General features: G+C 40.7%; 2 protein-coding genes across 4 annotated transcripts in view; one reads left to right on the forward strand and one right to left on the reverse strand.

Annotated features, from left to right (window-relative positions):
* The window catches only part of SNAP23 (synaptosome associated protein 23), a 108,722-nt gene extending 86,421 nt beyond the window's left edge, over positions 1-22,301 (forward strand). For all 3 annotated transcript variants that reach the window (XM_089686926.1, XM_089686925.1, XM_089686927.1), the window contains 3 exons: positions 7,565-7,708; positions 11,113-11,257; positions 14,940-22,301. In XM_089686926.1, coding sequence (XP_089543052.1) covers positions 7,565-7,708; positions 11,113-11,257; positions 14,940-15,002 — 352 coding nt within the window. In that variant the 3' untranslated portion in view covers positions 15,003-22,301. The remainder of the gene's footprint in view (positions 1-7,564; positions 7,709-11,112; positions 11,258-14,939) is intronic.
* A 2,011-nt stretch (positions 22,302-24,312) lies between these two features.
* Positions 24,313-25,895, reverse strand: part of LRRC57 (leucine rich repeat containing 57) — a 31,398-nt gene continuing 29,815 nt past the window's right edge. The window contains exon 6 of the mRNA XM_089686929.1: positions 24,313-24,837. Coding sequence (XP_089543055.1) covers positions 24,796-24,837 — 42 coding nt within the window. The 3' untranslated portion in view covers positions 24,313-24,795. The remainder of the gene's footprint in view (positions 24,838-25,895) is intronic.

Raw genomic sequence — 25,895 nt, forward strand, 5'->3', positions numbered from 1 at the left:
TACTACATAGACCGTAATATACCGAAACGTGTGGATTGTTCCCGATTGGTGTGCTATTACTTTGTGGAACGTTTCGCTGAATGGTTCACGAAATATCCGCGTTTTTGTGGTGAAATTGGTCCCATAGGAATGAATGGCGAAATGTTCAAAACTAGAGTGGGAGCTGACAAAAGCTAGAGTGTGAGCTGAAAAATCAGGACATGATTTCTAAACTGCCATCATTCCCTCATTTTCAAGCCCACCTACACAAATCTTATATAAAAACGTTCAGCTATCCCTGCTGCCACTAAAAATGTCCACGGCTAAGCCATAGTCCTGATAGTTTTCACAATATGACCATTTGTTTGCAACTCACTACGCCCATTGACATTCATTGAAACTCCACTCTATACACCTCAAATTTGAAGGGCAATTTCTAAACTGCGACTGTGCCTTCATTTTTAATATTTCAGGGACATACTATGCATCAAAATGTAGGTCTGGGTCTTGTGATTCTCACAATATAAAGCTCTTCACTGTTGGATTTATAGTTTTTAAAACTACGACCATTTGAAGACGCCAGTGAAGTGAGCAATTTGGAGCAGTACGTTTTTAACCGCTCTTCTCTGCCCTATTTGAAATCTAATTTTGAATTGGTGACAGTTTGGCCGGCTTCTGGTTAAAGGTTTGGAAATAAGTTTTCTACAGTGGAGAGTATTTGAGGTGATAATGCTGCTAATGTTTTTATAAATGTATGTTTTAATGTAACTGTGAAGCACTTTGGGCAACAACATTGCAATTAAATGTGCTATATAAATAATTAAAAGTTGAAATGCATTTCTCACTCTATCAAGCTTGCCATGTGCACTTTTTAAATTTGATCAATCAATTGGTTAGTGTAATATTTACTATCTTTACTCACTCCAAACACTCCATAAAGTTACTCTGCCCAGTCCAACCTTTTCACAGTTATTCCAGCCACTCCAACCACACAACAGTTACTCCAGCCACTCCAACCACACAACAGTTACTCCAGCCACTCCAACCACACAACAGTTACTCCAGCCACTCCAACCACACAACAGTTACTCCAGCCACTCCAACCACACAACAGTTACTCCAGCCACTCCAACCACACAACAGTTACTCCAGCCACTCCAACCACACAACAGTTACTCCAGCCACTCCAACCACACAACAGTTTCTCAAGCAACTCCACCCAGTTACTCTGCCCACTCCAGTTGTAGACTACTGGTGGAGGCAAGAACACTTCACACAATTTCCGAAGAAATTGTAGCTTTTCTAGTTCTAACATATTGTTCCGGACACATTGCCAGCTATTGCATTCTGACAGCCAGCGGCTATCAGAATACAGAATATCCAAGCAGTGACTGCAACTGACGATTTTCTGACTGGTTCAGGTAGGGTTTTGCTCGGTTTATGGCCAGCTTCACTAACTGGAAAGTGCTAAACTTGTATACACAGAGCCTCAGGAATCTCAATGGTGAGCTTGTTAAAGTAAACCTGCAATGACAGCAATATGGTGTGTGACCTTCCCCTGAAAAATACTTGTTGCCTGGCAGTATAAAGCTTCAATCATTTCTGAGTATGTTTTAGAGCAGTAAAGTGAGCCTGAAGCTAGTGAAGTCATGGTCAAGTTAGAAATGCTTGTTCTGGCCTGGTGACATAAAGTATTGCTACCATTCAGTCTGTGCAGTTTCTCGATTCAGTTTTCCTTTAGTGAAAATACAAAATATTAATTACATTGGAAGGATTCCTGCCTAATTACTTTGGTTTACCTTTTCATGCTGCTGCAGTATAGTACAATTCTGTTACAGGAGATTTTAAGTCACAGCATACACTTTCACTTTTACAATATCAGCAATTGTAATACAATGCAAACAAAAGTTATACTTGACAAGCCAATAGAAGCTTACTTTGAAATTACTTGACTGCTGCCTGTGTGCTGGACATCCTTTCCTACAACTTCCTGGCTTCCATACATGCTTTACACACTAGATCAGCCTTCAGGGTGCCTTGAAGTTTCTTCAGGGGTGCCTTGGTAAAATGCCTATAAATTGCCCAAAAATGGTATACAAGCCAGCAGGTGGATCAAGCCTGCCACCGGCGTCCTGACAGCCAATGACTCCATCAGTTGGATGTGGAGGATGTCGGTTGCATGAACAGCATCCTTGTTTGGCCCTCTCCTGCCCCTCTGTCAGTAATTGGGTCAGATTAGCTGAGTGATAGAGTGAAACTGAGGGAGAAGAGAAACTATGGAATACTATTCAGTATCCGTGTGCAAAAGTGTATTTGCTTTGGACAAATAAATCCTTTCTAACACTGGTTGTCCTACATGTGTGGGTGTTGCATTAGGTAAAACTATTAGAAAGGATTTTTACATTGTAGAATGGGGTGCCTTAAGACTGTCCATAATCCTAAAGGGTGCCTCAAGATTGTTCATAACTTGAAAGGGTGCCTCGAATGAAAAAAGGTTGAGAAATACTGCACTAAATATCTCAGTAGTATGCTCTTTTAACATTTAAAGTGGTTGTAAAGTTTAAAGTGTGTGTGTTTGTTTTTTTGTTTTTTTTTGTTTTTTTACCTTTTAAAGCGTATACAGTTGTGTTAAAAATAATAGCTGTGTGTTTAAAAAAAGTGAGTAAAGTTCAAAATCCTTATACTAGCTTTTATTTCCATACACACATATGCATTTGGAACACTGTACAGTCTATTTCAAATCAAAACATGAAGAAAAATGTTTCAAATTTTGTTATTACTTTACCGAAAGCGAAGAAAAATGAATATTAGGCTGTTACAAATCGCAGTATCTGCATTTTTCTTTACAAACATTTACTGTATAAACTGAAAAATGCTTAAAGATTTAGCTTTCCTGTGAATCAGTTAATATTTAGTTGTATAACCACTGTATATGAGAACTGCTTCACATCTGTGTTGCATGGAGTCGACCAACTTCTGGCACCTGTGAACAGGTATTCCAGCCCAGGACGATTTCACTACATTCTGCAATTCCTCTGCATTTCTTGGTTTTTACCTCAGAAACTGCATTTTTTTTTTTTTTTTTTATGTCACTCCCCAAGTTTTCTATTGGATTAAGATCCAGTGATTGAGCTGGCCACTCCATAACGTCAGTCTTGCTGGTCTGGAACTAAGATGCTGCTTGGTGTGTTTGGGGTCGTTGTCTTGTTGAAACACCCATTTCAAGGGCATTTCCTCTTCGGCATAAGGCAACATGACCTCTTCAAGTATTCTGATGTATTCAAATTGATCCATGATCCCTGGTGTGCGATAAATAGGCCCAACACCATAGTTTGAGAACCATCCCCGTATGCTTGCACCACCATGCTTCACTGTCTTCACAGTGTACTGTGGCTTGAATTTAGTGTTTGGGGGTCGTCTGACAAACTGCCTGCCGCCCCTAGACGCAAAAAGGACAGTCTTACTTTCATCAGTCCAGAGAATGTTGCGCCATTTCTCTTTAGGTCAGTCAGTGTGTTATTTGGCAAATTGTAACCTCTTTAGCATGTCATTTTTTTCAACAGTGGGACTTTGCGGGGGCTTCTTGCAGATAGCTTGGCTTCACATAGGCATCCGCAGATTGTCACAGTACTCACAGGTAACTTTAGACCACCTCTGATCACCCTGGAGGTGGAGTCTTTGCCATTTTGGCTATGATTTGATCCATTCGAATGGTAGTTTTCCATTTTCTTCCACGTCTTTCTGGTTTTGGTTGATATTTTAAAGCATTTGTGATCATTTTAGCTGAGCAGCCTATCATTTTCTGCACTTCTTTTATATGGTTTCCTTTCTCCAATCAACTTTTTAATCAAGGTACGCAGTTCTTCTGAACAATGTCTGGAACGACCCATTTTACTCATTTCAGGGAGAAATGCACTGTAACCAGCATGTACAACATTTGCTGCCTTCGTCCTTAAATAAGGGCCACCTACCTGTTTGACACCTGTTTTCTCACAGACTGAATGACCTCACTTTGAACATGCCCCTTTCAATTAGTGATTCAATTACACAGAATCAGCTGCATGCATGTCATGACTGTTGGGTCTGTTGGTTTTCTGTTACTCTACTACACCTACTAGTAAATTATTTTCCATATAGAAATATCATTTTATACCAAAAACCGTGATTAATTTTTTTTTTTCAAATTTTACTGGACGTGTTTAATAGCAAGAAGTCAAAAATTTTGTTTTTTTTTGTCTCAAAATTGTTCGATCCTTTTTTTTTTTCTTTTTAATAGCGCAAAAAATAAAAATGAACGCACAGGCGATCAAATACCACCAAAAGAAAGCTCAATGTGTTGGGAAAAAAAGGACGTAAATTTCATTTGGGTGCAGCGTTGCACTTGTACGCTAAAATAACGCAGCGCCGTAAAGCAAAAAATGGCCTGGTCAGGAAGGGGGGTAAATCGTCAGGAGGGCAAGTGGTTAAACACAACTGTACCTAGTGAAGTGACTGGCCTCAGGGGATAACACAGAGATGAAGGAAATCCTCATACATAAGTTGTACCTGTTTATCTATAGCGTCTTTCCCCATCATCCATTCAAAGTTTAGAATTTACACAGGATATCTCAGCTCTGAAAAGCAGGGGGTGGGGAGCAGAAGTTACTCAGTGACACACCCGCCTTCACACAGGAATAAAGATGAGGCTGTAAATCACAGGCTGTGTCCGCCCCTGTCACCAGAAAGGGGGCAGCAGACAGAAATTACACTTAGTGCTCTGGATTGATACAAGCACACACTATAGATGGATATGTTTTGCTCATATTTCATGTCTGAGATTTACAACCACATTAGTGCGTTCTCTGTATTGAGGTTAAAAAAAAAAAAAAAACCTACTGTCAGCCCGCACCCCCCAATATTTACATGATCTTGATCCAATGCTGTGCCAGAGAGCAGCAGCCCTGCTTTCTATTTCCCTACTCGGAAGAGGCCATTTGTTTCCACTGCTGTCAGTCAAACCCAGTAACAAGAGAATGGGGGGGCAGGGCCAAGCCACGCTATGTGTCTTAAACACACACAGCCCAGCTTGGAATCGCACTCACTTGTGCCACCATAGCATTCAGTTTTCTATGGTGGCACACAAGAAGAAGAGGAGCCAGGAGCGCCAGTGTGGTGCCCCAGAGGAGGAGGATCAGGCTGCTCTGTGCAAAACCATTCCATAAAAATTTAATTTTACAATTGCCTTAAGAAAGAATTAGGTTTAGTAAGGATTTTTTTTTAAAAAATGCACTTATTGTCTAAGATGTGAAAATAACTTTGTGTAAAGCGGCATATGTGTGCGCTACCCTTTTTTTTTTTTTTATACTATCTGCTTTTCTATACTTTAAATGTGTAAAGAAGGGGTTAACTGGACTACATCAAAACCACTAATATGTGATTAAGTGCTGCTAGTGAATAACATATTGTAGTTACAGCATATGAATATGTAAAGCTCAAAGGAATTGAGATTTCATGACGTTGTTCAAAAATTTAAATTCTTTAAAGTATAACTCAAGGCAAAACGCTTTTCCTAGGTTTTGAATAGATTGGAGGTGGATTATATCACCTGTCGGGTTTTTATTGTTGTCTGTGCCCATGTTAGGGAAATTTACCGTTTTGTCATTTTTACTATTATAAAAGAAAGTTAAGGAAAATCCCACATTTTGGATTTCGTCACTTCCAGTTTCACAGGATGTAAACAAGCCATTACTTGCTTGGGAAAGCATCATATCAAACCGATCTTGGTTTGATCTGATGCTTTTAAGGGCTGAGGAGAGAACTGGGGTCTAGTAGACCCCAGATCTATCAGTAATGAGCACCTGACACTGCCCATGGTATCACAAGGGGTGTGGATTCAAAACATGTAAAGAGACAGTGTAAAAATAAAATTAATAATTAAAAGTGTCCCCCCTTGCTTGCGCGCACAGATCAGTCCTGCATGCATATGTAAACAGCGATCGCACCATACATGTGAAGTATCACTGCAGATAAGAGTAATAAATCTAACACCAGACCTTAAATTCATTAAAATGTATTTTTTCCCAGAAAAATGTGTTTGAAAAACCGCTGCGCAAATATGGCATGACATAAAATTAAAACACCCACCATTTTATTCTCAAGAACCACTGCTTAACCACTTGACCTCTGGAAGATTTACCCCCCTTCATGACCAGGCCTTTTTTTGCGCTATGGCGCTGTGTTACTTTAACTGACAATTGCGTGGTCATGCAACACTGTACATGAATTTAAATTTATGTAATTTTTTCCCACAAGTAGAGCTTTCTTTTTTTTTTTTTTTTTTTTCTTTTTAGAGTTTATTTTTTGTGCTATAAACGAAAAGAACTTAAAAAAAAAATTTTTTTTTACTTTCTGCTATAAAACCTATCCAAAAATTTTTAAAAAAAATCAAATTTCTTCATAAATTTAGTCCAAAATGTATTCTGCTACATAGTTTTTGGTTAAAAAACAAAATTCTTCGAGAAGCACATTTGTGAGGTCAGGCACTGATGTGGGGTGAGAAGGCCTGGCTTACAGTCTCCGCTCTAATTCATCCCAAAGATGTTCTATCGGGTTGAGGTTAGGACTCTGCACAGGCCAGGCAAGTTCCTCCACCCCAAACTCACTCATCCATGTCTTTATGGACCTTGCTTTGTACACTGGTGTGCAGTCATGTTGGAACAAAGTTGGGAACATGAAATTGTCCAAAATGTCTTGGTATGCTGACGCCTTAAGAGTTACCTTCACTGGAACTAAGGGGCCAAGACCAACCCCTGAAAAACAACCCCACACCATAATCCCCCCTCCACTAAACTTTACACTTGGCACAATGCAATCAGGCAAGTACCATTCTTCTGGGAACCACCAAACCCAGACAGGTCCATTGGATTGCCAGACAGAGAAGCGTGATTCGTCACTCCAGAGAACACGTCTCCACTGCTCTAGAGTCCAGTGGCAACGTGCTTTACACCGCTGCATCCGATTGCACTTGGTGATGTAAGGCTTGGATGCAGCTGCTTGGCCATGGAAACTCATTCCATGAAGCTCTCTACACACTGTTGTTGTGCTAATCTGAAGGCCACATGAAGTTTGGAGGTCTTTAGCTCTTGACTCTGCAGAAAGTTGGTGACTTCTGCTCTTCAGCATGCGCTGACCCCGCTCTGTCATTATATGTGGCCTACCACTTGGTGGCTGAGTTGCTGTTGTTCCCAGTTGCTTCCACTTTGTTATAATACCACTAACAGTTGAACGTGGAATATTTAGTAACAAGGAAATTTCATGGATGGACTTATTGCACAGGTGGCAACCTATCATGGTACCACGCTTGTATTCACTGAGCTCCTGAGAGCGACCCATTCTTTCACAAATGTTTGTAGAAGCAGTCTGCATGCCTAGGTGCTTGATTTTATACACCTGTGGCTATGGAGGTGATTGGAACACCTGAATGCAGTGATTTGGAGGGGCGTCCCAATACTTTTGGCAATATAGTGTATATGTGAGGTGTGTCAGAATAGTCCTGGTCTTAAAGTGGTTAAGTTGTCTTTCACAACCTTTTGTCGTTTTGTCACAGGTCAAAGAATTTTGATACTGGAGATGTGTATAAGAAGGCTTGGGGGAACAAAGATGATGATGATGTTGTCTCCAAGCAACCACGACAGGTCAGCAACGGACAGCAGCAGAGCGCACCAGGGCAGAGTGGCGCATACATAAAGAGGTAATGCGTTCCAAAATTTATAGTTTTAGTAACATATTGTCAAAATAATGCATGGAAAAGGGTAACCTTTGATGAGTCAACTTATAGAAGACTTCTATACTGCTAAGCAGCAAAGCAGAGTGGAATTATACCACAAGTTCTCTTTCTCACTCATCTCTCGTGTGTGACTGTGTCTCTCTCTGTCTCTCCCCCTCTCATCTCTTGTTTTTCTTTTGATGGGTTCATAAAATACAATTTCATTGCTAGAGCAAATTGGAACCCATGTTAAAGGCTTACTTTCCTCTGGGTCATTGCACTTTTTAGGGTTCTGAACAGACAAGCTGTTTTTGTGATTGAACTCCGTAGGCACGTAGGTTCTCTTTCTTGTCCGTTGAGAGTCACAGGACTTTAGGCTGTCAGGCTATATGGCTGCCTACAGGAAATATAAACACTGGCAACAAAATAAATTGGTCAGCACAAGATAGCCCCACTCACAGCCATAATATATCAGTTTTTGTTAGTGTCCGCCTAAGTGTAGGCTTTCTTTAGCTCTGCTGATTTCTATTTGGAAGATTTTTCTTCTATCAACAGCTTCTGGTAGATTGGTAAATATGTTAAAAATCATGAGTCTCTCTAGTCAGCCAATAAGCACCGGGTTTCCCCTGCAACAGTATGACTTCGTAGAAGTTTCCTCCAGCCAGCCGTGAAGAGCAGGTTTTTCAAGTTCCTGCTGGCCGCCTCGCTACACCAGCCCCACATTCTTGCTGGATAACTCTGTGTTTCAGTTTCACATGACCCTGTTACATGTCAGGCCAGTATTCTGAGGATTCTGTAGAGAGTGCTGCTCCCAGTTCTCCACTTATTCCTCTCTGCTTATTCACCCTATTCTTACTAAAGTGAAGGGAGCCCTCTTTTATATTACACTAGGGTTTTTGTGTGTGATTTGTGTTCAGCTAAGCACTGTTTCTTGTGCTGCAACTGCAATTACTTATAGTTTTCTATGTTGTCCTAACCATTTCCCAGCTGCTTATATTGCACTTTGAGCTTGTTGCTGCATTTTAGGAGGTTGAGCATCTGTTTCAAATTTCTTGCCATTTTTTCTTTAGCTGGTACTCTGGTGCAGCTACCGCGCCCGCACGTGCGTGTGTGTACCTGTTGTTGTTGTTGTTGTTTTCTTCTTTTCCGGAGGAGCAGTATCCATGTAGACTTACTCAGGACTACTGCCATATGCAAAGCATAGCACTATTCATGTTGGATCTGTCCACTAACAGGGACCACTTCCCAGTTCGGTAGATCTCCCCTGACCCCCTTTCCTTTGGATTTTAAAACCCTGGATATTTTTTTCAACCAAACCCAGTACGTCTGCATGGAATCCACAGGGTCTGTCATTGTTTCTCTTTCACATGGAGAATTTCTAGCTTCTGTGGACATCAAGAATGTGTTTGTGTAATGTGCCTTTGCAGTGCATCAATGTTTCCTACTATTGACTGGTGGGACTTCTACATTATCAGTTCATGGTCCTACACTTTGGCCTCTTTTGTGCTCATTGTTCACCAATGTTGGCCCAGTATTAACCATTTCTCTCTTCACATCTCCATTGTGAAGTGGACGACCTCCTGTTCAGGGACAAGTCAGTGCAGGTTCTGTTAGACAGTGTAGTTTGTTTGTCTTTACACTACAACACTTCCAGTGTATCCTGATCTTTCAGTAATCGTTAATAGAAACGACTCAATGTTATGGATATCTAAGTCTGGTTCAGGACACAGTGCAGGCCATGGTGTTCCTTTCACAGAGGACACTTCAGTTTCTTAAATTCTAGCTGTCCAGTCCTGGAGTTGTCTTACTCTAATTTTTGCTTGGTAGCTGAGGAGTGATGGTAGCCCCTTTCCGGACAGTCCCATTTGCCAGCTTCTGTCCAGACTCCTTTTAACCTAACATTCTGTTATCGTGGGACAAGTCAGTCCAATCTTTTGACAGACTGCTCTATTTCGCAAGATCAAGGTACAGGGCTTTCCAGTAATCCTCATTACTCTGGATTGGTCCAGATGGATGTGGTATGTCAACCTGGTAAAACTCCTGGCTTAAAACTAGGAAGTCTGCTTTCGACAAGGTCTCTCATTGGACATGGAAAACGTACTTTACTTCAGTCTCAGGGCTTCCACCTCAGGAGTTTGCCTTTTGGTACAAATTTTCTGTTTCCTGCACCTGGGTCTGGGCCAATGTTTTGGTCTCCAAACTTCTAAGGCCCAGGTTTTTGTCCTGTCCATCTTATTTTAGAGACCTTTAGACTTTCACTCCTTGATTTGGACCTTTAGACTTTAGTCTGCTGTGTAGCTCCCCCTCTTCGTTTCCCTTGTTACTCCATGTGATCTGAATTTGGTTCTCTGTGCATTTCAATGACCATAGTTTGAACTCATTTGAGACATTGCTCTCTTTTCTTGTAGGCATCAATTCTGTGAGGTTAGTATCTGACCTGGCCGCTTTATCCTGCAAGATCCCTTTCTGCAGTGACAGGATAATTTTAAGACCCAGAATTTCTGTTTTGCCCTCAGTGGCTCTGTCTTTAACCTCCAATTACTCTATATGGCTCCAGTTCACCAGAAGGGAAGTGCCCTTCATTGTTTCAGATGTATTTCGGGCTGTGAGTGTTGGTTTTTTTTTTTTTTTTTTTTCCAGCAGCTGCTTCTTTTAGGAAGACCAATTAACTTTTGTTATTCCAGATGGACCCCATAAGGGTATACTGGCTTTCTTGTTCCACTATCGCCAGGTTGCTCAGACCATCATCTAAGCACATGGTCTCTTGAATCCACCCTTTCCTGTCAGTGTGCACTCTACTAGATTTGTGAGCACATCATGGCATCAATTAACTTTTTCCAATTTGCAAGGCTACCACCATGTTTTCAGTTCTTGTTTTCAAAGTACTGCAAGGAGTATATTTAGGTCTTGTGTGATGGCTGCTTCTGGTGGTGGATCTTTCAAGTAGTTCCATGCACTGCAAGCAGTCCCAAGCTCTTGTTTTCTTGCACCTGTTAGCCTTTGCTGCTATGTTGCCTACCCCACTGATGGACTACTTTTGAACACCCTGACAGTCTAAGAATTCCTGTATCTCTCAGTGGAGGAGAAAAAGAAATTTGGATTTTTCTATTTACTGCAAAATCTTATTCTTGGATTTCGTTGAAGGTCATCTCTCTTTCTATATCTTTCATGCACTTGGTCCTACTTTTCTACAAAACTGAGGCATGATGGTTGTAGGCCGGATTATCCTGTGCTCGCCAAAGTTTTTTGTTTTTTTTCCTTAGTATCCATTTTGTCTGTAGGCAGCAGTAAAAGCAAACAGATTAAGCTAAGCAGTTTATGTGTCCCTTAATGGCTTCCATAACAAAAAAATAATATACAAATACCTGATTTCTTCTTGATTCTGGTAGGGTAACAAATGATGCCCGAGAAGATGAGATGGAGGACAATCTAAAGCACGTCGGGGGCATTTTAGGAAATCTCAAGACGATGGCTTTAGATATGGGTAATGAGATTGATGCCCAAAACAAACAAATTGACCGGATTAATGAAAAGGTAAGAGTGCTGTGCTCTTTGGTAATGTTTTAGACACAAGCTTAGCAGTTAGAAATAATATGTAGTATTAATCATCTTGTATTGCAAAGCAAAACTATAATGGTTGTAATAAAGAGAAACCTTTAATGGATATACTATATACACACATTCTTTCTTTTGCAAAATAATTATTAAAGTGTTACTCTGGCCTGGATCAAGGGTAGGCAGTTCTTGCAGACTTACTTCTGTATTTGAATCTTTAGCATTGACAGCCATGCAATTGTTCTTGGCTTCCCAGTGCTGACACTTTTAACAACCAAAAAAACAAATTGCTGGTAGGTGTAATGTGCAGGCAACTACAGCTTTTCACACATTCATACTGGCCAGTGAGGCGGCCCACCATAGTGTTGAGCCAATAGGAATGTGTGGGTGCGTGGTGACCAGCTGTGGCACTATCGGGGAATTCTGCAACTAGGCCCAATCTGCAGGTGTGTGAACAGCCTCCTCAAGTTGGTGTCAGTGGATTTTGCAGGGATGAATCCTGTGATTAGCATTATAGAATTCTATAGGGATCTAAGCTTAGGAATAAGGGTTTCCATATGCAATCTGTACCATTCAATAGAGAACCCATCTGGCCCAGGTGATTTGTGGGGAAGGAAATTCTTTATGGCTAGTTCTATTTCCTCCCCGTAATGTTTTCTTCCAGGCTGTCTCTATCCTCTACCGATAAATTGGGTGTGGGGAGCGTTCTAACAATCTGCTCTAGATCTCCCTCGTTGTAGGAAATAAGTGGGGCATATAAGGCTTCATAATAACTTACAAATGTGCTCAGAGTATCAGAAGGAGAGGTAACTAGAATCCCTTGTGAGGTCTTGATGCAGGGTTGGTTAGTTTGAGCCTTCTGTTCTGCAACCAGTAGAGCCAAATATGTCCCATTCTTGTCACCTTGGTCAAATAAAAGACTCAGCCCTCTTAACCCAGGATGTCTGCGTCAGCTCATTGAATTGTATAGCCAGTTTACAGTTGGCTTCTAAGAGTTCCACATAAATATTTTCTAATGGAGCAGAGGCATGAGCAGTTCCCTCCTCCTCTTGCAAGCTCTGCAACATAGCATTAAAGTCCATACTAGCACTCTTCATGGCAGAGACATACTGGCCCCTCATAAATGTCTTAACCACGTGCTACCTGGCACTTTTATCCCCTTCATGCCCAGGCCAATTTTCAGCTTTCAGTGCTGTTGCACTTTGAATAACAATTGCGCAGCCATGCAACATTGTATCCATACAAAATTTGTATTTTTTTCACACAAATAGAGCTTTCTTTTGGTGGTAGTAACCCCCCCTCCCCCCCCCTCCCCCCCCCCCATCCAATATAGAGCAGAAAATAACCACCACCAGTGGGCATCATAAAGAGAGTCCAGAACCATACAGAATGCCAGAACCAAGGGACATAGTAGGCTCTGGTCCAAGAGTCCAAGCTATTGTTGCCGCGAAGAGTTGCAATCCTCAGATGTATCAAGCCAGTCATTGGCCTCCATAGGAGTATCAAAAAACCGAACATTACCTTGATGAGGAACACGAAACGGGCTGGGATACAGCATACTATAAGTGATGATCTTCTCCCTCAGTCGTCGGCGGACCTCATTAAATGAATGACGTCACTTTTGCTTTTCAGCTGAAAAATCTGGAAAGAACATCACTTTTGCATTTTCATACGGCAATTCAGCTCATTTCCTAACTTCAGCAAGTATCAGATCTCTGTCTCTAAAATTGAGAAAGCGGACCATGAAGACCCTTGGTGGTACTCCTGAGGGATGATTACCCGTGGGGACTCTGAGTCCTCTTCACAACATTGCGCTGGAGGCATCTCCGACATACCAAGCAACTTTTTTAAAGAAGGATTCAGCAAAAGTAGCAGGGTGTGCACCCTCTGCACTTTCTGTTAGGCCCACCACTCAGAAAAATAAAAAGGAAGATGCTGAAAATAGGCAGAGAAGGAAGGATATCAGAGACTGTACCATGGTCTGTAGGTCAGAGAGTTGTGCTGTGTGGGAACTCTGAATATCCTCCACCGAGCCAATATGGTCCTCCTCCTCAGATATCCTCCCGCATATCTTATCTAAATCATGGCGGATCAGCGTACACTCCGAGGCCAGGTGGTCTATGTGGAGCATGAGGGCTGACTTGCATCCCACAATGGCATCCAGGATAGGCTTCGTGATGGTGTCTGCATCCTGATCAGCCAGCAGAGGAGACCCAGGCCTGTCAGAAGCTGGCGGGGCAGAGTACATCGCAGGAGAAGAGGCAGAAGGACCAGGCTCCATTCTGGATGACCGCGGAGCAGCTGCTCCGGATGAGGAAGGAAGGATGGTGCCAGGCGAACATGTGACCCTCCCTTTCCCGGAGCCCCAAGGCCTCAGATCATGCTGCGGTTTTGCCTTGACCTCAGCAGACATAATAGCCACTGCGGTGGGTTCCAGTATTACTGGGGAGAGAGTAAGTGCCCACAGGATCAATACAGCGCCCAGTAGAAGGATCATGAAAGTGGGATGAATACAGAACACTCTTCCCACACGTCCTTTCTGGCTCACATCCTAGCCACGCCTCCTAACCTTTTTAATTAACAAGGCTGCAAAATAAATTCTGGTTTTGTGGGCATTTTGTTTGGGTAATGCCCATGAGAAAGATATAATCATTTAAGTTCACTTTAGCAACTTTGAGCTATCCTTCTGAGGTATCCACTTCTCTCCCAGGCCGACTCATTCCCAGCAGATCATGAGCACTCAGGGAAAACTGAATCCTATCATCTTGCTGCTATCTTGGGCAATCTTTGTCTTCATCTGGATAAAGATGAGTATTGCTTTCGATTACCATGCAAAAGGGCAAAATAAACAAAAGCTGTACAGTATTATTATACAGTATTTATATAGTTCCAACGGTATGCTCAGCGCTGTACAAACATCTATGCAACATAAGCACATTTCCCTGTGTTTTATCCTGAATGCCAGTCAGGTGGGGAAAGATTGGCCAATCACGTGACAACTGTGATTGGCTACCACATCATCAGAAGCCGGTCCCCCTGGCTACTGTTAGCTGGGATCAAGAGCTTTCACAGCTCAGTCTCTGTGATGCAAGCAATGAGCATGCTCTCAGCACAGAAACATTGGCCACCCAGCAGAGCATGTGTGCAGCATGTGAGTGTTAAAGCCCACCCTTTTGCCATCACACGTGTGTTCTGTAGCTGACAAGAGGTTAAAGACGTTGCAAGTATATAAAAACATCTGTTGATCTGCCAGAAATGCCCTCAGTTCATAAAGCCCAATTGTGGGCTGACAACATACAGCGTTTTGTAGATTGACTGGTGTTTTCATTTGCCAAGCTGCTCAGACCCTTCTCCACAACATAAAGGCTAATCATTCTGTAGTCCCAAGATAAGAACTGGAAGGGATAATTAATCCAGCCATAGATGATCCAATTTTCTTTCTTGCAACCATGGGTTGCAGGAAAGAAAGTCACTCGATTCCCCATCAACACAATCACTTTTAATGGGGGAATCCCTCCCACGGAGCTATTGTGTTCTTCCAGGGGAGGAGCCGTCGGTGCCCAGAGAACACATTGATTGTTGCTAAGGGCTATAGCCCTGATTTTTACAATTGTATTGTTTACAGATTGTAGTTTAATAGTGTTTTGTGTTTTTGTTTCAGGCAATTAGTAATAAAGACCACATTGATGAAGCCAACAAGAGAGCTAAGAAACTTATTGAGTGAAGACACCAACAGAAAGTCTTTCCCTCTGGGCCTCAGTTGATGTAAACCTTAATGTCCTTAATTGAAACATCACAGATGAGGTGTTTTAGGGGAGGAATCGGCTTGAGAATCCATCCTGATACTGTGTCCTGTTTGTTGTATCCTTATGAAGCTATCATGGAACAAAGTGTGTGTTTTATTGTTTTAGCATTTTGCAGGCATTAAACACTTCACCAGTTCCCTGTTTTAACACAAATTACTTTACAACTTTCACAGTGTAAATACACGAGACTTCCCTTTGAACTTAGCTGCTCTAGGTTTTATCTAGGCTGTAAGAAGGATCCTGAATCAACGTTTATGCACAGTGGACATATTTTTTGTTCCTTTATAATGATGGTTTTAGATTGAAGGCTTTAGGGGAGGAATTGGCTTTAATTCTTTAAGCTGAGAGTAAAATCATTCTGATGCTGTCCTGTTTGTTGTATCCTCATGGAGGGGTCCTGTTGCCTCTTAGGCTATCAGTGAGGCTACGTATGTGTTTTACCATTTTGCAAGCATTAAACACTGTTCAACGATTTCCTGTTTTAAAAATTCATAACTTTCAAAATTTAAATACCTGCGACTTCCCTTTTAACTTAGTTGCTGAGTTGTATTTAAACTGTAAGGTGCATCCTGAATCTATTGTCATGCACTTTTCAGTGCATATATTCTCATCAGCTTGTTCCTTGGTAATGTCTTTTCTTGGATATTAATAAGTCAGATGTTAACCAAAACCTTTAATGGAGGATGAAGTGGTAGTGGGCTTATTAGTATTGTGCGATTTATACAGACGCTTGTTCGATCTGCCATTATCCAAAGAAAGTCCAGAAAATTTGTTTAGTGTCTGTATTTGCTCATTTCCACATATACATGCTTTTCATCAATGCTTCGTAGTATTCTTCATGTACTGTGGCAACTTGGATTTGGAATTGGAGTTGTAACTCATGGCAGTTATTCCGTTATCCTTTTTCATTGCTCTGCTCTAAACTGAAGGTAGCATTTGACTGGTTGCAGTTATCCCCAACAATAGCTGTTTTTAGTACATCTGACTGCTTGAGAAGTGCCTTAATATAAAATTACATGAATTCTTCATTGCTTCATACATACCCTTTATATGTTCTGTTGATGAGTACACACTAGTAGGAAGCGTCAGAACTTGGTCTTTATAGCTTCAAGGGCACAGAAAGGAAATGTGTGCATATATTACTCAGTCCCTTTTATTGTACTTCTGCAACCAGTTTAGCACCTAAATCGTATTGACAGGTATACTGCTGCAGTAAATACGCCTTAAAGTGGAATTCCGAGCAAACGCTAACCATGCCTAAAATTGTCCCTTTCTCCCTCCTGCTACCCGTACTGCCTAACCTCTGTAAATAAGATGTGTATACTTGCCTAATTCTAGTCCGCTATGGCCCAGTCACTTGATCCCATATCAGTGAGCGCTGACTGCAGGGGACGGGGGGGGGGTGCTTGACAACAGCTAGGATCTTTTAGAGTGTTGATGTAACCTGTAGGCTCCTAGGTCCCAGCCATTGTCAGCACTCCCTGACGCCGGAACTGGAGCTGCAGGATGACATGACCAGAGCGGACTAATACTAGGTAAGTTCACACAGGTTAGGCAGGAGGTAGGTAGGAGGGAACATTTTTAAGCGTAGTTAGACTGGAATTCTACATTTAATAAGTCTATTTGTAATCTTTCTATTTGTAAAAGGTGCATTGTTACTATGATTATGTTTGGTTTTTACTGCCTCCCTGAATAATATAAAAATAAATATATAAAATCTTCAGGGAGCTCTGACATTCTGCTTAAGATTTTATCAGAGAAAAATATTTGGAATGTCATTATTGTGTCTATCATATTACAGAATGTAGCCGCCTATAACAAAAAGCTTTATGGTGAAATATTTAACCAGTATTTTCATTATGGGAGAGGGGGAATGGAAACTGGACTCTTTTTTTATACTAGGTCTGGTTGAACCATGACCCTGCAGTGTCTATGCAAGGGGAGCATTCGGTGCTTTTTGTATAAAACATCTTAACTGAAAGTTTTTGTGGTTGAATTTCCATATTTTTCCCAGTTTGTTAGAGCATGAAGAATATGGTTACTAATGGCAACTCGTGGTTCTTTACCTCAAGTAGTGTTAGAGGTCCTCTCTTATATAAAAATATACAGGTTTAGTGGTCTTTTTACATATCAAAGGGGCGACAGTTGTGTGAGAAAAAAAAAATCCTGCTCCCTTATAAATAGTAGGCAATGGTACAATACACATCTTGGCTGAAAAACCAACAAGGGAGTGATCATATCAAACGCCTAGCCCAGCCTTTCTTAAAGTGGAACTGCACTGCATCTGAGCGCCACAAACCAAACATTCTATTTAAGTCATAGTTAATATTCAAAGCAAACTCATTCATCCATGTCTCCATGCTTTATTTTGCTGAAAAATCATTTTGAAAAACACCCCCTAGCATTTCTGGCAGTGGCCATCTTGAGTAAGGGCAGATGAGTCCTATAACATTTACTTCCTGAAATCCATCTGCCCTAAGCTCAGGCTTTGGCTGAGCTGAGAACCCTCCCCTCCTGAAGACTGCTGGGATGTATGACATAATTTGCCTAGACACGGAAAGCAGGAATTAACTGAAGAAATATAAAAAAGAAAAATGTGTAAAACAAGTAAATATGATATACTTTCCATTTACTAATGATAGCAGCATAAGGATTAAAAATAATCCATGTTGATTGAGAGACTAAAGTTCCTTTTGTAACCTGTTTACCCCAGAGAAACTCTTGGAATAATTTTCAGGTCTCTGGGAACCCCTGCTGAAATACATTCATTGGCGGTTTTTGGGGAAATGACCCTTACATTGATTGTCCATGGAAATGCCCTTCTTATAAACAGCTAAAGAGCTCATTGGTGTTATGCTGCATTGGAATCAGAATTATTCAGATCAATTATATGTACCTCAAATACCTATAGGTAACAGTGCTACCTTTGTTTTTGGGAAGCTAGCGCTGTTACTCGTAGGTATCTGGGGTACTTGTATTTGATCAGAAGAGGTGTCATTACATAGCATAACAGCAGTATCCTAATTATTTACTTTTTTTTTTTGTTATTACTCATAGCGTAGGTATTTTGTATGGAATATGAGAATTATTCAGGCACCATCAGATGGAAGATGATCCAGCCACAGCTCAAGGAACCCCTAGCAACCAGTGGAGGAACCGTGGTTGAGAATGGCTGGCCTAGGCATTTGATGATGTGACAGAGCAGTTGGTCATTGTATGTCTTGAGTCTTTTGCTGTTTGAGTTTTTAATGGTATCTTATAACTAGAGGTCGGCTTAACTGGTGATTCCACTAAATGTCTTTTAAGTGAAGGAAGGTGAAGTAAGCCTAATGTATAAATAGGATTCACATTTCTATCTATGCCATTGATTAGAGGTTCTGTATCAAGTACTTCATTTACCTGTTATACACCTGCAAGGATAAAGCTGGCCATAGATGGAGCGATTTTCTTTCTTGCAACTTTGGGTTGCAGGAAAGAAAATCGTTTGATCCCCCCATCAATGCAGTCAGTTAATGGGGGACTTCTTCCTGCAGAGCTCTTGTGTTCTCCTGCGTGTGTGGTGGGAGGGGGGGCTGGGGGTGGCAGGCTTGCTTCACTGCCCTTCTGCTAATGTGCATTTAGTGGATCTTCCCTTTAAGACAGCTTGTTGCCTACCAGGCTGTGGAAATAATCATCCTAGAGAGAATATTAGCTTTTGAAATCATATCAGAACAACTCAGTCTCTTAACACATTAGAACAAAAAATCATTTAGGATTGTTAAAAAGATGTATATATGAGAAGTTATTTAGTTTATTATGCAGCCATTTTATCTTTCTCAGGAACCTGTCAAGAAATTACTAACGTAAAGAGAAGTGCAGGTCAGGTATAGTTACTATCACTTTACCATTCTCCAGTCTCCTACAGGAGCCATACAGCCAATAGGATTCAAATCTGCCTAATAGATCTAAAATGAGAAAACCCAAACTGTCTGAATTCACCATGTCTCCACAGTATTTACATAGCTGCTGGGTGAAGATATCATGATGTTAGTTGATTGGAGAAAGGAAAATTAGTGCAGATTTGTGCAAGAAAATTGGTGAGAATTGTATTTCTCTGTAGTGTGAGCATTAAAATCTGGTGCTTGTGGCTCCGGTGTTTGCTAGTTTTCTCTTCAGTCTCATTTATGTTCCACTATAGAAATATAGATATTGGTTTTTAGCAATTATGAGCTTTATGTGACAAACCATTCTGATATTCAATAAAACTATTTGTAGATACGAAATGGCAAAACATAAGAGGGATGAAAACATTAAACCACTTTATTTTTGTTTTGTTACTCAAGAAAAAAAAGAGCCTATGATGACATTTTTTATGCTTAGTGTCTTTGTATACTGAGATAATTTCCTAAAATATGCAACTGTGCTCATTCAAAATATATAACATTTTTGTCATCACCATGCATCTTAGTCACCTAATATGAGAATTTCATTTTAGTAGAGTCCAGTAGGTTAAGTTGGCTCCTGGCTTCTTACATGCTTTGCATACTTCTAACGGTGCAATGTCCTTCCATAATTCCTGACATTGTCCAACCCCCCCCCCCCCCCCCCTCAGCACCCAGAGCACATGAACAGGTGAGCAAAAGCTGAAATATCTGTTTAGGGCCAACTGACCTTTTTTATATATGAGAAGCAATTTTCCAAGTTTAAAGCGTTCTTAAACCCAAAAGCAAACATTTATTGTATTGCAGCTTACCAATTCTTAGATGTGATAGCAGCATTAGTTTACTTTTTTAAGGCTTGCTTTCTTCTATTCTCAGCTTTCATGCAGTCTGCTGTGTTTCAGTAGCTCAAGCTCTCCAGCAGATTGTATCAGTTTTCATGGGTGAGACCACCCTTTTACCACTAGCAGGGGTTATTAAAATGATCAGCTTTTATTCATGTAAAACCTTTATCCCAAAAGTAAAAAAAAAAAATAAAAAACTGTTGCTGTAACTGATTATAAAGTGTGAGCTGGAGTTTGGCTTCAACTTGTTATTGTATTAAAATCTGCTAATACATTAACACTCCCATCCTGCCCAAAACTGACAATGCTGCTGTCTGCCGTATCCTGTGCTGATTCTTCCAAAGTGGTGTCTCACTAATACCAAAGGTGTGTTACTGGCCAGATCACCAGGTGAAAAAAGCCAAAGAAAGGAAAACTGATGCAGCCACTCCATCTGATTGGTAAGATGCAATATATTACTTATATATATATATATATATATATGATATTTGTTATTTGCTTTTGGGCTTATTACTGCTTTAAAAGTGTATGATTTCTGAGCGAGTTTCTGCGCTCTCCTTCCTCTGGAGTGCTTAAGGCTCTGCAGAACTATATCTAAAATCAGCAGACTGGTTTTTGAGAGGGAACTTCCATTGCTATCTATTTTCTATGGCAACACCTAACATAGTTGATTTTAAATAAGGTCTCCAACTCTGCAGCATTTGGCACGGTCAGATATATATTTCATGCCTTTGTTAAAATTTTGTAAAGTATTGTTGGATTAATACCAACAGCACCGGACCCTGTGCCTTGAAATGGATCACATACCATAGAATGTTCTCGAATTATACCAAATGTAAGCCTTTATTTTCTCACATTGAAAAGCGGAGGCATCTATTTATTTTTTCTAAATACACTGGGCTTCTAATGTTCTAGTTTATCAAGACAGAACATTATTGGTATTTTTTACTTCTTAGCTAATTAGACCCTTATTTGTTTTTTTTTCTAGGTCCTTTGTTAGCTAGATTTAAAGTGGTAGTTAAGTCAGTCAGAAAAATCGCTGAGGGCGGGGTTTTTATAATCGAAGAGACCCTAGAGCTCTTTTCTGTCATAAATCTCCCTACTGCCTGTCAGCGAGTAGTGTGATCTGAGCCGCACATGCAGCTCAGACCACATTTCCAGCCCACTCTGTGTGCTGTTGCGATGTGACTGGCACATCCATTCAAGTGGCTGAAGATCGCAAATCCAGAAGAAAGCCTAGGGAAAGATGGAAGCTGCCGGGGGCAAGGGAGAGCCGTGACAGCGTAGTGCAAGTTTGCCATAATGTGTTAGTATGCGGTGCACACTAGTACATTACAACTTAAAGTTGCAGGGGACACATTTTTTTTTAAATAAGAGACTTTACTACCACTTTAAAGCTGAAGTCTGGGGGAATAAATTGCCTTTTGCTGTAGGGCTCCCTCTGCACTGTAAGGGGGTAAATGCTTGTTTTGTCTAGGAGTAACATAAAAAGCAACTCTACCTCCTTATCCCTCAGGCCTCCCCCTGGCTGGTCCGCCACTCTGCTGGTCACAGGCACTCTGATGTTGTCACATGGGGGTTTATTTACTAAAGCTGGAGAGTCCAAAATCAGACTCCCTTCTGCATAGAAACCAATCAGCTTCTAACCTCAGCTTGTTCAATGAAGCTTTGGCAATGAAACCTGGAAGCTGATTGGTTTCTATGCAGAAGGGAGTCTGATTTTGGACTCTCCAGCTTTAGTAAATAAACCCCATGTTGTCTGTGTAGGACGAATGGTCCTAGGAATAGGATGCTGAAGGCCTACTAAAAACTCTCAAAGTGAGAAGAGCGCCAGCTACTGGTTAAGGGAGATGAATGCCTTTTCTTTTTCCCCTTAAATGAAATGAGCCTTGCAGTGCTGAGGGCCTCCCATTGCAGGGGTCTTTTTCAGAATTCAGTAACAGAGTTCGTCTGACTATACTTAAGTCCTAGCGCTTTATGTACTTTACACTAGCACCTTAGCAATCCATGAGATCTATTGCATCATGTACAAAATAACAGCCTCCAACCAAATACTGGAATCCTGTTTTGATCCAGCATCTGTCACTTTGTGCCTTTTATTCTTTCAGAGTTGGTTAGACTATTTGTATATTATTTTGCATATGTTTTCAAACTGTGAAGGTCATTTTGAATAGTTTAAAGTGTATATGAAAGTACAAATGTTTTGCCTTAAATTTTACATTATATTGATGTCCTGGATGTTTCAGGACATTGACATTTTTTTTTGTAAAAACTTACGTTTTTGGACCGGTTTTAACATTAGATATTGAAGCAGCACTGCAGAAATGTAACTTTCCTCTAACTATATACCTGTTTTGATCCATATTTTGTAATAATTAACTAAAATAAATGACTTCCTTTATTCAAATGGAAATGTTTTTTTAAATGTTAACCTCCAATAAAGTGGCTGCAGTTATCCTTTTGTGTCATTTGAGATTTTCATTTCCTGCACGGAAGGTGTTAAAGAATGTCCTTTTTGTCACCTCAAACCATGAGAGTCATCCATATCCAGTTGTTGAGGGGTACTTGGAGGTCGGGAGTTGTAGTTAGGCAATTATTTAAATTGCAAATTTAGACCTTTAAAGCCCCATACAATAACGTGAAGTCTGTGATGGAGCATTTCATTCTCTGAAACATGACCTGCATGTTGGTCCTAGGGATGCAACTGTTAAGATGGGCAGATTCAGTGCCCCCAGAATTTGTTTATAGTGCTGACAACATACCATTTACCTTTGAGATATACATTACAAACTTTTCACACCCCCTATCTCGGTTTACCATTAACTTTGCTGGTTTAAATAAAAAATTAAATTCCGTCAGGCAAGCCTGGAGATTTACAAAAAAAAAAAAAAGTACTGTCTCATAAATTTGACTTACAACACTATATTTCTATTAATGTGGTGCACCCGATACTGAAAAATGAAACCAGTATTTCTACAAGCAATTTCTTGTATATTACATAAATGAGATTGTACAAAGTGTATGGCCAGCTTAACCCCTTGACACCGACATCACACAAATCTGCAGCCTCACAGAACTGGGCTTTTTTCCGTGGGGCCACATATTTGTGTACCTGTCTTTCTGCTGGGATCGCACGGTACACTCCCAGCACAAAGAACAAGGTGTCACTGAGAGCCTCGGGACCCAGGACTCCCAATTTCAGGTCACATGATTGCTGTAATAGCCTCTGATTGCCAATCACAGTGATCAGTCACTGTACAGCCCAGCCCCCTTGGTGTTTTTTTTTTTTTTTCTCTCTATGAATGGATTAGAGAGATGCATTGTATCTCTCAAACTCCTGGCATAGAGGGGGGAAAAAAGTTCGTAAAAGAAAAATAAAAAAAATGCCCAGATCAAGGTTTGATATAGTTCAGTGCCAGATTAAGTGTTTGGGTCAAGGTCAAATGTCAGGTTTAAAAAAAAAAATTTGGTGTCAGTGTGTTTTAGGAAAAACAAAATGTGCACTATTGTTTCTGGGCTGTACTACGGGTACAAATTGCATACACATATATGGTTTCACTGCGATCGTTGAGCTGGAAAATGTATTTTGGGTTGTTCTTTGGTGGTAAGTTATGGTAGTAAGAAGAAACACAGCTAAATTTAAAAAAAAAAATTTTTTTTTTTACTATGTTGGGCCAGTTTTCCTTTGAGAGAAAAAAAAAAACAGGAGATATCCATTACCATTTTACCACCAAATGAAAGCCCAATTTGTCCTGATAAAAATGCAGTTTATTTTACCTGAATGTACAAAGCAGTTGTGATATGTATCTTTTTACTAACACATGTCAGCGTTGCAAAATTGTGCTTAGGAATTAAGATTTGTTTTCCCCTTAGGCGTGAAGGGGTTAAAGACCATGTCTGTGGAAAAGGTTTACCAAGAAACACTTAGAGCCTAACTCCAGGTTTCCTTTACACTTAGTTAATTTGGGCCAAGCTGGCCTAAACAAACTATTTCCAAGACTACGATGTGCCTGCTTTCAGAGCTGTATGAACTGAATGAAGTTGCCACTCAAAGCTGGACGAGAAGAAGTTTAACATTAAATGGTAACTCAACTTACAGGGGGGACAAATGACAGCCACACCATTTTCAAAACTGACAGCTAGTACAGGGAACTTCTCCCCATACTGTTGTTACTGGGGCAGGGGAATGGAGCTTCAGCTGCAGCGGTGGGACACATTACACCCTAAAAAAGAGTGGAACATGTAAAGTTGCCAAAGGTGAACTTATCCTTTAATCCATCTGGATACAGTAAGTAGTTGTGATATGTACAGTTTTTCTACCACATGTCAAATTTGCTAAATTTTGTCTGGGCACTTAGATTTGTTTTACACTTAGTCACAAAGGGGTTAATGACAAAGTTCTGAAACCACCTGACTGGAATGACAACTTTAGAACTAGTACTTTCAGGAAGAAATGTCAACAGTGGCAGCCTTCACACAGGTTTATTTTATTCCAACAAACATACCTCCAAATATCTAACCACTGTTCCCTGTGCACAGCCTTAGCAGGTCCAAGTCAAGTGAATATTTTATTTTAGGTCACTCATTTCAACCTATAGAGTTACATATTTATTTTTTTAAGCAAATGTTTAAAGATTAATGAACTAGTACTGTGATCAAAGCTGGATAATGGTAGCCTATTAAAAAAAATTGGTCAAATTCAATATCTGCAAAAAAATAAAACCGTTCTTTGGATGTATTACTGAAACCAGTGTGTCTTCCAATTACACAGTCCACTCTTGACCTTGGCAACACCCCCAGCTCTCCAGGCTGCTGTAGCATATGTCTGCTCTAAGCGATATAAGCAGTGAGTGCCAGAAGCAGGCTTTATTTCCACCATTGGCCCCGAACATAGGCTAGGAGTGACTTCATACTAGCTTGGTACAAACTGTCCAGCGTGTGGTCTTCCATCACACAAACTTCTTCCGAGTAGCTGTAAATCGTTCCATGTACTGAAACAAAAAACAAGTGTAACTAGTATCAATGATCTAGTAACTCTTTGTCAGTACATACTACTGTGTATGGTTAGGTTAGTCGTACATGCCAATATAATGCATAAAGACACAAGCTCTTAAGCCTTTAGTAATACAAACAGCAACAGCGAAGTATCATAATTATATGCCTGGAAGAGGATTTTTGACTTGCCTGTAAATTCAATATATCTTTGTGTACAGCTAAATAGAGACTGCTACCTTCAAACAACTGGACACGGACAGTTTCTTTTGGCATGGATTTATAACCCACCCGTACTCTGTGAGACCTCAGTTTTTCCTAGTGTCCTTAGGTGATTTTCACACCCTACTTCGGTAGTAACCCAAAGGGGAATATTCTCACTGACTGCAATGGCAGAAACCAGGTGCAAGGGCACTGCAGCAAAATTTCAGGCAAAGACAAGCTCTGCAAGACACTCACTGACAATGCTTTCCTTGCACCGGAGCAGGTCTGTGTTTTAAAACCATTCTCTGAATCCAATTCTAGCTCTATCTCAGGCACGCAACAAGTGGCCTGACTCTCAAAATTTCTCAGACCGTCAGCAGGCTCCTTCTCCACCCCTATGGTTCTGGAATATGTAGAAACAAAAGAGATGGGAGAAGACCTTTTGTTAGGCCCCTTTCACATGAAGCAGGATCCGCTTGCTCAGCAAGGGATCTGTCTGCTGATCCCTGCTGAGCAGGTGGATGGACAGGTCTGCATTTGCAGAGCGGACATGAACAGAGCCCACTTTCCTGTATGGGCTGTCCGTTTACACCCAACTGCCATCCGCTGGATGGAAGGGGAATGGTTGCCTATTCATCTGTTTTGGGCAGATCGGATGTAGATGGGTGTAAACAGTCCATTTACACTAACTCCACCATAGGAGATTCGCCTGAAAAACTGACAAGGGAACTCTATCAGAACATTAATATGAAAGGAGCCTTACTGATAAAGAAGGCTGTAAAAGATTTCTTACCCCCCAGGCTCCTATACACAAGATACTCTTGCTTTACACTAAATTCTCGTCAATATTGAC

The sequence above is a fragment of the Staurois parvus genome, unplaced genomic scaffold (genome assembly GCF_062004578.1).
Source record: "Staurois parvus isolate SC_StPar_1 unplaced genomic scaffold, SC_StPar_1.0 ptg000414l, whole genome shotgun sequence".
NCBI lineage: Eukaryota > Metazoa > Chordata > Amphibia > Anura > Ranidae > Staurois > Staurois parvus.